The sequence below is a fragment of the Argiope bruennichi genome, chromosome X1, assembly GCF_947563725.1.
Source record: "Argiope bruennichi chromosome X1, qqArgBrue1.1, whole genome shotgun sequence".
In the NCBI taxonomy this organism is placed as follows: domain Eukaryota; kingdom Metazoa; phylum Arthropoda; class Arachnida; order Araneae; family Araneidae; genus Argiope; species Argiope bruennichi.
Window position 1 is genome coordinate 41,928,749 of NC_079162.1, and position 12,730 is coordinate 41,941,478.

Below are 12,730 nucleotides of genomic sequence, written 5' to 3' on the forward strand. Positions count from 1 at the left end.
ATTAGACATCTTCTTTCATTGACAACATTTTAATAACAATCGAATGTAAAATTACTATTTCTACATCATTTGCACTATTTATTGAGCTAAAAAATTTAAGAACACGGTTATTTCACAGTAAAAAATTTGTAGTATTATATTAAATGATTCTTTTATAATAGAAAGTTTATAGTTAATAAAGATTATATAAAGTTTATAGAACTTTTATAGTTAAAGATAGGCTTTATGATCACCTGTATAATAGTGTACTTTCAATTGTTTGGAAAATCATGCTTCTAAACTTATTATGAAGATTATGTCTATTTTACACGCATGATTATAAACAGCAATGAAAAGGAACTTCCGCAAATAATTTAAATAATTTTAAAATAGTTAATAGTAATTTAGAGATAACTTTTAAATCTATATATTTAAAAATCATCTCACAAAGCACACGAAAATCAGATGATTACACAAGAAAAACATCCGGCATAGTAAATCAAGAAAGATTTTAATATCAATCTTTGAATCTTTTCAGACTTACTAGTTAACCTCGAACTTACTCAAGGAGAAATTTGAAGATAAAGTACTTAAAATGCTGGTTTAAATACATTGATATAAAAGAGTTCAAGGTTAAGAAAAACGGTATGTATTTGACGAATTAGTGGCATATAAATGCCACAAATTTGCAGGAATTATAGAACTAATGGAATTATATTGTTATATATTTTAAAATGGGAGGCATATTTGTCTCAGTTAAATCCACTTTTTTATCAATCTTAACACATCCCCACTTTTCATAGATTTAAATAAATCCCCACTTTTCATAGATTCCAATAAATAATTTAATTGACCATCTCATATACGTATTTAAATTAACTCCGTACTGTTTTTGCTAATTATTTACAGAAAACATTTTTAAATGATTATAAAAAAGGTTTTTCGAGGCTTAATGTAGTAACTTCTCTAATGATGTATTCTGAGACTAGATTAATAAAATCATTTGCAGACTGGACGAATCTAATCCAATTCAGAAAAAAATATATATACTTTTCACATAATTTTGTGAAACCAATAAATTATTTGAAAAAAAAGTTGTAACATTATTTTTACAGAGTTTAAAATAGGTTCTTGAATTTGATTTCTTGGCAATCGGCTAACCATTAAAGATGTTCATACGTTTTCCTTCTCTCAAAAAGAGGAATCCATGTTTGAAAAAATATAAGTTCAATAGAAACCCAATTTATCTGTTTCAATAACAGGAGGTAGCTGCGCTCAATCAAGCCTGTAATTTGAACCATGGTCAAATGACGAGGGCGGTGGCTGAACTAATACTCTATTCCTCAAGCTTCTACTTCACATCAATGTGAGAACGTTTGATATGTGAAAGTAAGTTTATTTCGAGACAGGCCTGTCCACGCTGTGGACCTGTCAATCAAGTCACGAACCCATGTTTCTACTTTTCAAATCCGAAACTTAACTACCTGAGGACAGCGGCCAAAATTAGTGAGTTAATAACTGTTTAAGTGAGAGAACTGGTGAGGCATCAATATTTTATAATTTAAATATTTATTAAAATCAAATCATTGGTACCCATTGACTTTATAAATTAATCAAAAGAAATTAGAAAAGGAATGTGTAGCTTATTCAGTTGTTATGCTCAAGAAATAAAACATTTCCTGGTTTAATTTATTAACAATAAATTACAACATCATTGTTTTCTGCTCTCACTTTTATTAGAAGAAGAAAGAAATTCATGTTTCGCTTTGAATAAATAATTGTAATTAAACATAACTTTCCGATCATATAATTGAACTATTTTTTGCTACAATTGATTATTAGCATATTGGAATAAATTTATACGATTTTAACAAAATAAATTTAAATCATTACTGGAATTTTTATTTCCGAATGAAATTTTCATTCCATATTTTTATCACCTCTATCCTATGTAAAAAAAAATATTTTCCCAAATATTTTAATTGGGTTTAATATGCAGAGATCGAAAACATCTGCGTGCTTAAAATCTCTTCTGATATATATATTATCACTGGCATTTCATTCATTATTACGGAGGCGGAAATTAGTTTTTACAGCCGAAAAAAAGGCTAGCTTCTTTCTTTGCAGTTCAAACCGTTCTTTTTTCTTTCTAAAAGAAAATTCAGATAAATATATCAATACTTATGATAAAAAATAGGGAAATGTTCCAAGAAAAAAACATGCAGGTCAAGTCAATCAACCCCTGTGTGTGTGGCGGTTGAAATCAAGATAACTTTATTTAACTAATAAATAGAATATATATATAGCAAGATGGGGGACATACTGTTAACATTTTTCGCATAATCGTGTCACCAGTTGCTCGTTTTTGATAACATTTTCGGTTCTGAAGTAAATTGGGGAAATATAATCTATATCGATCATCGCATTCTGTGATAAATCGATATATTTTTCACAGCGGATACCCAATGAGAACTGACACAGCAGAGGTCAAAGGACATAAAGTTCCGGAGGTCAGAAAGGCCAAGTATATAAGCGCCTGAAATCACTTTGGGGCTCCTATCTCATTCATGATGGTCCTGAGATTAGCCATATTAGCGTGGCTGGGATGTCTTGCCATAGCAGGTAAGTCAGACTAGATCATAATTCACGTAAAAATAATTCCGTACCAAATTATTTTGTAGATTTGAATATTTCGTTAAAACACAAAACATAATTTTAATGGTATAAAGGTAATATTATTTATTATATACGAAATATTTTAACGTTGATATTAGCATTCATATTTTTAGGACTTTGAAAATACTTAGTAAAGGAGATCGAAAGTGTTTTTTTTTTTTATTATTATTATTAAAATTCTTATTCAAATACAAAAGATAGTGGAAATATGAAATGGTTGTTAATTTTATGCACACTATTCTAACGCTGGAATTAAGAGTGGAAATTTATAGATAATTATAAATTATTTATAGGCTGAAAAAAAATTAATTTATAAACGTTTAATTCTTATTCATCTTTTTTTTCTGAATGGTTGCTTACATATTTAATATGAATGGATATATTTTTATTTTTTTTAAATAACTGCGCATATTAGTCCAAAAAAATGCCGATGGACTGATTAAAAAAGAGCCAAGTACTTTATGGATTTATTTCTTTAAAATGTTCGTCATAGAAATGAAATATTTTAATGAAAAATTTGACATGAATTGATTTTATAATATCTCGCTCGATGCTGGTGAAAACCTTTGACTAAGTCCTTTTAGAACTTAGTTGTTTTACTTCATTAGGAGAATGTTAAAGGTTGCAGCTTGCTAATTTCCCATAAATTTATCTGGCGACCTGTAAGACCAAACACACTAAAATAGTTATTTCAAAGTTATTTAATGCTTTAGAAGGGAATAAAGCGCATGATGCGATATTTAGCGGTAGATTAAACTGCCAAACAGCATTTTCATAAGAATATTCATTACGTTTGGATCAAAAAGGCTGAACGATATTTTGAAAAAAAAATTGCAGTTTATTGTTTTAAACAGAAAACGATATAATGTGGATGTCCAGATGTGAAATATTAATTCGGTCACCGAAACATCCAACGCTAACGATTGCACTTTAATTAATCTATTCACATCATGTTAGAACTTACTATTCTACTAATTTTAAATAGTTAAACGTTACAATAGATCTAGAAAGATGCCGAGAGCTATTTTAAAGCAAATAGATTTCTCCACAGCTAATGGATTGTGACTAGAAAAGAAGTGATACTTACAGATCGGCTCTGAAATCTGATTACAAGTAGTTTGTGATATCTCTTGATGAGTGATTTCTTGTCAACGAATAGAATGATTCAGTAAAATTTCTGAAATATTTTTCAAGAAAACTTTGCGCATGAAAAGGAAACTGGATACGAAATAAAGGCATTTTGAATTCAGGAAAACTAGATACGATTAAAAATAGGAAAGAAGTGCTACGTTAGCTTGGAAAGTTTGTACCGTTTTAGAAGATTCTTTGAAGTAAATTGATGTTTCGTTTAATTCATCCTGCCAGAATATTGTGGTGATTTTTAACGAATAAAATACATAAAAACTGAAGACAAAATTTTAGCTTTAGAGTGCTAAAAATTAACAAGTTGTTTTCATTTATTCTCTTTATATTTCGTTTCTTTAATGAGTAAACATGTCACATTCTCTGTATTGATTTTATCACTTATACTCACTTTTTATTCTTATTTGCAATCTGAAATTTATTGATTTCGTATTTATTATTAATCACTTCCTTTGATATCATCACACGTTTGATAGATAATGTGACAGTAAACTAAATATCTGCAATTCTTTTCTCATAAAAGAAATTGGCAAGATTTTTATAATATATATGCTTTGTGGCTTCAATTGACGTTAGCTTTGTAAAATGATTTTTGATAATCATATCAATATTCAGGTACTAACTTATTACAAATATATAAATCATATTACAGTTTAGAAAATGCATTGATATTTGCCATGCTGAAAAATCTTATGAAGAAATTACTCATTTTAAATATAGTTGATGCATTTTTTTTTATTTATTTATTTATTTATTTTTTTTTTTTTTTTTTTTTTTTTTGCTTCTCAGATATTTCTACAGTTTTAATTCTACAATATTACCTGTCAGAAAAAAATCACTGATACTTTCTGTCACTCGAAACCAATAGCAACAATTGCTATTGCAGAAAGGTGATAGCTCTTTGAAAAATAGCTACAATAGCTTTATATTATTCGGTCTAATGGCTCAGATACCTGACTTATAAATTTAAGGCACGTTGGACGTCTCATAGTTCACGAAATAACTACGACAACCTCTTCGTATATGTAACAACCTTAAATATGTATGTATTTTAGTCAGCATACAATGATCCGACCAAGAGAGAAAAATCGCGTTCATTCTCTGAAAAATATTCAACTGAGGAGGCAGGAAAGATAATGGTATACAATTTTAACTTGGTGTAAAAAGAAAATGGGAATTCGAATTGTTTTCTATATTATTTTATCTTAAAACTGATATGGATCAAACAAAAATATTACAATTCGAGAGAGGAAGGCAATATTGAATAAATTACAATGCTTTCTCGGTTTTAAATGCAACAATATGTTTATATAGAAACATTTTTATTTATACCTATTCATAGACAGATAAATATACGTATAAATGAATATGTCTTCTCTTTAGTGAATACTTTGCTACTCCCATGAATTTTCTCTTATTTTATTTTTTGGTTGTTTTATTCCATGAGAAAAATTTCAGCGGTAATAAAAAAATGTTAATTAATTTTCAAATATATAACAGCAGTGACAACTCCAGTACAAATTCTGCTTCTATAAAATAATGAAACTGAGTTTTGAAAATTAGGTCAAAGTTCTGAAGGGAATTTGGTGCTTCTGCGTCAGAATGTAGGATTAGATTGCAAAAGAAAAGCTTCCAATGGAATGGTTTTGGAAAAGTTCCACGAGTGAACATTTTTCGGTGTTCTTTACTTTTAGCTGTAAAATGAGTCAAGGAAAAGAAATTCTTGAAATACTAGATTTAAAGAAATGACTGTCAGCTGAGTCCCTACGCACTTTTATTAGAATTATTCCCCATATTTGAAGAATCTAATGAGAAAGATGTTATGATGAAAAGGATTTCATTTTAAGAAGGAATTCCTCTTTTTCGTTTACAATACCGGAATATGAATTCCTTTAACAAGTCTGATTTTCTAAACTTTTCCGAGACATAAACTCATTCTTATAAACATTCTGAATTAATTTTGCCTAACGGATTCTGTGCAATCTTCCATTTTTTTCAAAATGTATGTTTTCCTGCGAATAGCTTATACACACATAGTAACAAAAATTAAATGATATCCAATTACAGGTATATATTCTTTTATTGTATGATGATGGCAGAAAGAATATTTTTTTTCTTCTGTGTCAGAATAGCAGATTTTGAATGTCTGAATATTGTTAAAAAAACAGTGTTAAAAGCTTTCTAAGCATATCTGACAGTGTAAAAATTATCTTCCTCACCAAGATAGAAAATAGTTTCACAAAACTAAATAGATTTAAAAACAAAAATTTAAAAAAATCACTAATTTTGCTTTATCAGTATATTGAAAAGAAGAATTTTTTTATTTTAATCATTTTCTATTTTTAGCACTCAATTTGAAAGTTATTATTATGAATAGAACGAAATTTGGTTACCATTTTTCTCTAATTCACTATCAGGTGGCTTCACTCGAATAGAATCAGTACTGAATTTAATTTATTGATTAATGGATAATTAAGTTCTGAAAACTTGTAAACTAGCGTATTGTCATCAAAAACATATAAATTTACAATATTAACAAACTGCAATACAGCGAGTGAAAAATTGATTACAAAATTAAATTTTTATAAGCATAAAACAAATCAAGCTAAGTAAAAGTGTGGAATATAATTTAATTCTTCTGCATCATTAGAATGTTAAAATTTATCCTCCAATTCGTATCTGATCTGTATAGAACCTTTTCTTTTTTATTATATTTCTATGGAAAATTAATTAGCCTCTACAAAGAAGGGATAAGAACATTAAACAGCATTAGGAGAGTTAAGGATATGTTTAAAATGATTTTGGAAAAGTTGTATTTTGTATATTTGTAATCAGGTGAAATTAGTTTTGAGGTTTTATGTGCAACTGTCTACGTTTATTAATTGCCACATGCTTGTTATAAAATTCGAAGTCATTTCATGAAACTGCTTGCCTTCAAGAAGAAAATTCTTCCAAGGATTTCATCTCAAAAGAATTATTTTGATTAAAAAAAATATTTATAAATATTTATTCAGAGCAATAAAAATATAATTTTGATTGTGTCTTACATAATCAATCAACTCTAAATTTCCTCAAACAAAAATAGGTTAAAATTATCTAATCTGTCTTTATCATTTATATCCAACGTCTATTATTTTTTTATTTCAAAATTTGGACATTTTTTGGAGATTTCTTCAAAAAAAAAAAAAAAAGAAGAATTGCCATCAAAAATTTTGGTTTTCGTCAAGCCATTTTTTCTCTAATTTGCATAATATTTCTATATATTTTTTTTTCAATTTAGAAGTTAAGAATACATAATAATCTTCTTCTATTTCGATTACCTATGCCATATCCATATCTTCGTTTTCTAAACATAATTTCCTTCTTTAGTCTTATTTTTAACTTTTAATTCATGATTTTAAGTAAATAGTTTGATTACTTGCAATTCAACTATCAAGTAAAACAGTTCAAATTTATTTTCTAAATGCCCGATATCTCGGACCATAAAAGAAGTAGAAAATAAATATAATTCCTTTGGATAGAATTATCTATCTTTCAATAGCATTCGATAAGCCAAAAAAGACTTACTAATCAATTAAAGAGAAGTTTGAATAAATAGTACAATTATTTAAATTAAACACTGGCTAAGATATGGTATGTATTTTTTATACAATATCTTGAAAAAAATCGAAAGAAATCTAAGTCAATAGGTTTGAGGTTTTTGTGTATTCTACTTAGCATTTTTCTAAACATTATATGCAATTCCATGTTGTACTCTTTGATTTGTGTTATTATTGAAATATCAACAAGTCATTTGTTTCAAGTACTTTTAGAATATATCATTAATAAGAAAACAATAAAAATACATCTAAAATGTGGGTAATATTATTTTCTTACATATTTATGAAGAAATTATTGCACAAATGAGATCTTTATATGTACTATGAAATGTTGTTGAAATAATTACTTATCTGCTTCCTTTATTTTTTGTAGGACCTGTGGCATGGGATGCTTCCAAATGCGCTCAGAAGTGTAATGGAGGTAATTAAGAAAACACATTTTTAAATATTGTAATAAAATAACATAAATATATATATATATATATATATATGGAAAACCATAATTGTAATTACATGTAATTACAAAACCATATGTATAAAACAAAATTCATGTTAAATGAATTAAATCTTTGGCTGCCGAAATAATTTTATAATTCAGCTTTTCCGTTTAATTTGTTACAAAACTAAATTCATGCATAAATTGTAGTAGCTCTGATTTAAAGCCATAAGTTGTTGAAATTTAACGGTCAAACGAATTATAAGTTTGACATTTAGAGTGACCTTGAAAATCTGCGATTCGCCTTTGAAATGCACATTGTGCATGAGAATAGACTGTCCTTCTCTCTTATAGTAAATATGGACGTGGTTCATTTAGTTTTTTCCGCTTTTTTCAAAGCTTGTTGCAAACAATATTTTGCAAGATTTTTTGTCTTTTCCTATTTTAACATAGACATTTTAACATATTTTTTCTATTTAATAGACGATACGAGTCACATGATTTAATTTTTTTTCCGGAGTTTACACAGATTTATCTAAAATGTGTGATATTTATTACACCAATTTTAAAAATAGTATCATTTTTTCTGTATCACATAAAAAATTTACAATTATAAAACTAAAATTTTTGAATTAAAGACATTTTCAAAAACATTTGTGTATGTATAATTACAAAACATTATTCATTTTAAACATTCATCATATATTTACAAAAATCCGTCATTTTAATAATATTCACTTATAAAATTATTTTCAAGACGCTTTTAAGTTTCTCTTGCTAGAATCAATAAATAATTTCCATTTTTGGATCATGATCAAGGGGTGAAAGATAAGTGAACCAGACTTCAAAAAATACCTTGTTTTGATGTTTCATTCTATAACTCAAATACTTTCTTAAAAGATTGAAATCATGTACTAAATTATTTATTTATTGGTAACAATGATGATTCGACACCCTTTCACGTTAATTCTATGAAACATCTTTTTTATTTGCGGAAAATCAGTGGAAAATAAAAAAAAACATGTCATTTTTGTCATTAGCGTATCTGGCTTGAAGAGAAACATCTGAAATTATGCCAAATCTCAGATTTATGTTGACCTGTATATTGTGCAACGGAAAGATAGCAAGCTGTCTTTTATTTATTCATCCTCTCACTTCAAATTCAATATTTCTGTTGTTAAAAATAGAGCTGCTCGTCAACTTCTCAGAGAAGATTGAAGACGTGGGATATTTTTTATGCTCTTAAGATTCATTTTTAAATTTGTTATCGTCACAAGCAGACAATATTTCACGTTAAACTTTATTTCCTGTCATGATTTTGGCTTATGTTAGTAAAGAGAGATATATAATTTTATAAGTCGTGAGAAATATTTTATCATTAGAAAAAAGTACATTTCAGATGAAAAAAGTGCAAATATCGGTAATTTTTATTATTTACATTTCAAAATTGTTTAACAATACAAATGTCAATTTATTTATTTCCCAAAATTATTAATATGTATATATTAAACATTTGTTACATTTTAATTTACAAATAAGCAAAGTGAATGTGATGAAAGAAATGGTAAAATTTTCTGTTTATTAATTACAATGTAGTTTAAATAATTCCGATTGTTGTTGTTTTTTTTCATTATCATTCATATATAAATCAGCTGTATTTCATCAGGTCTTTCATTTGTAAAAATTATGTGAACAGTAACTTGAAAAAAAAATTTTGCACTTATTCCCAACACTAGACATATAATAAAATAAATCCTGTAATAGGCTAAACCAACTTTTATGTTTCCCTTATTACATGAGAACAGATGATTTATATTTATTTTTAAATTTTCTTGAAAATTCATAGATAAAATATTTTAAAGTTTTTAAAATTTTGTTGATTACCAAAACCCGCGGTTTTTCTCCGTTTAAAGTTCTAAAGCTTTAAAATCATTCGATCAAAATGATTAATCACTTAAAGCACTAAAATTTTCAGTTATATTAACTTAGTACATAGTTTACAGATTTGTAGCAAGGAACATTATACCATTCGCCATTTTAAGAGGCAATAAGAATTTAAATTTAAAATCCAAAGCTTTTAATTAACATAAAAACATTTTATTTCATCATTGTTTCATAGAAGTTTGTCGTAAAAAATATTAATTCATAAAATATCATTTATATATTAATATTAGTATATAATTAGTATTGATAATAAATATTAAAATATTAATTAATATTAAATTTAATTAATTACTATTTATTATTTAATATTAAAATGTTAATTAATTTTTTCTAAATTGCAATGAAAGAATATTTATGACATAATGAAGAAAATTACATAAAGAATTTTTCCATATTAAAAATTCATTAAAATAAAGGAATTTCATTCTATAAATGTGTTTTTCTAGTTTTTTGAAGCGTTTTAATTCCTGATATTAAAGAATATTCTCAATATAAACATTCTTTGGCATTTATCTGAATCAGTGCAATATGTAATTATGTAAAGCTTTTTATAAAATATGAATTATATTTTACTGGAAATACCATTTAAATATGTGTTTCATTTGATTCAGTGTCGCCCTTTACCTCTTCATTTGTCAATGATATGAAGAACAAGTATTAAATTTAAAAAACTTTAGTAAATGAATTCATTCTTAAAATAGAATTAAATAAATAATAATTAATCATGAATTTTGCATTATAGGGCATTGAATATTAGTTAATTTAATTTATTTGTTTCATTTCATTTCTTATTGTTAATTATGATATATATAGGTAGATGATTATGAAAAACAATAACTATAACAAAAGGAGATCTTTCTGAAACCAAACGATATTAAAAGATATCATGCAAATTAATTATAAATTCATACAACCTTAAAAACTGAAAATGAAGTTTTTAAACTCAAAATACATTAAATAAAATTTAATAATTGAATATTAAAAGGCATGTGGTATCCTTAGCTAAATTATTGAAATTTATTGTAAAATTTATTTCGATGTGTGATTATAACTACATTTTATTGACTAAGACAATTTTCTATTACTATTAACTATTTAAAAATTATTTTAGTCATTTCTTAATAATTAGAATCTACAGCTTTTGATGCTTTTTTTATGTTGCTATAAGTAATTTTTCTCTCTTCCAGGAACGAAGTTTCAGTATTCTGAACAAACATCTTATGTTTATAAATTTGAATCTTCTAACTTATTGAAAGCAGATGGAGCAACGGATTTAAACATGGGCATGACAGCGACATTTAAAGTAACGGCTGTATCTAAATGTGAAATGGTTTTGCAGGCAAGTCTGAATACAAATAAATAATATAACATTTCATTCATCTAATTTAAGTTCATTAATGTGAATGGAGTAATTCATTTAAATAATTTTCATGTCAGTCACGTCCATTTAAATGTTGATTGCGTCTTTTTAAATGTTGTGAACATGTGTGAAAAAAAAAATTAGACTAACTTTTGAAATCAAATTATGAAAAGATTCATTATCATAAAATAAGAATTTCAGTCTAAAATTTTTAATGTCTGCACAAATACATGATTTCAATTCATTGCAGCAACTTTCAACTCATTCTGTTTATTATCGACGTTAAAATATCTTCAAGCTCCTATCACCAGAACAAATTTTGAGCATACATCCGAAATGAAGCTCAGCAGATCACTGATTGATTTTTATTGCAAAGAGACTTCAGTAAAACTCTATTTTATTACAAAGGGACTTCAATAAAGTTCCATTTTATTGCAAAGAGACTTCGGTAAAGCTCTATTGAAGAATCCGATTTTAAGTGTTCAGAGTAATCAAGGCCACTTCAAACAGTGAAGAGCTGCAAAGCCGGGAAATAAGAGATTTCACGTGAAGCCGTTTAAAATACGAAGCTAAAAAGAGAGAAAAATAGAAATAAATCAAAAATTAAATTGTGACATTTAGACCAGAAAATCACATAAAGGTTAGTGACACAAAAAATATTTTACTGTTACTTGATTTCAATTCCAAAATTTATTGGACGGCAAACGCGATCAGAAAGAATAGACAGTTATGCAGCCTTAATTTTGAATATTTAAAAAGTTGAAAGATTGATTCAACACAATTTGCTATCCTTCTTTTTTCATACACTTTTATATAAATCGACTTATTTCATGCTTGCAATGTTGGAATATTGTAATTATTTTTCATTCGTTTCTTGAAGTGCTATATTTTTAAACTCTTGTGTATTAGTTTATTCTTTTAGCAATAAACCATCTTATGTGTTTTCAGAAATTAGTTAACAGCTAATTTATTCAATGAAATTTTGTGCAAGTGTCGATACAAGATAATAGATTTCAAAAAAAATAATTTCACTATTCCAAAATATTTCTAATAATAAATTATAAACTAAAGGCTAAAAAGTAGAAATGAATTAAAATTAAAAAATATTTTTAATATACTAATAAAAAAATGCTCTCTTTTAAATTTTTGTTAAATTCATTTTCAAACTTTTTATGCACGAAAGAAATGGCTTTCCATCGAAATCTGTAACAGTTTAGTTAGATGTCTTGCATTTTATTTGCATAATATTTCACACGATTAACTTGATTAATTTTCATATTCTCGATTCGTATTTGATTGAGGATTTGAATCATGCACAAGTTAAGGAATTCGGTAACCAACTTTTTAGAAGTTTTTATATAAAAACAATACCTTGTACAATAAAAATTTATGCTGCTTATCTCTAAAATTGTTGCATTTTTTTTTTTACTATATCTCTTTAAATCCTTTCACAGTATAAATCTCATAACTTGTAATTACTCAAAAATGCAGAGAATTTCAAAACTAAGATACTTCATAAAATATTTCTGAGAAATTTTTCCACACAAAAGATTTACATAATTATGTAAATAGTTTAAGATCTTAATTACGTTT

General features: G+C 26.3%; 1 protein-coding gene across 2 annotated transcripts in view; it reads left to right on the plus strand.

Annotated features, from left to right (window-relative positions):
• Positions 1-2,509: 2,509 nt before the first annotated feature.
• Positions 2,510-12,730, plus strand: part of LOC129959427 (apolipophorins-like) — a 66,726-nt gene continuing 56,505 nt past the window's right edge. For both annotated transcript variants that reach the window (XM_056072252.1, XM_056072253.1), the window contains exons 1-3: positions 2,510-2,601; positions 7,771-7,818; positions 10,965-11,116. In XM_056072252.1, coding sequence (XP_055928227.1) covers positions 2,547-2,601; positions 7,771-7,818; positions 10,965-11,116 — 255 coding nt within the window. In that variant the 5' untranslated portion in view covers positions 2,510-2,546. The remainder of the gene's footprint in view (positions 2,602-7,770; positions 7,819-10,964; positions 11,117-12,730) is intronic.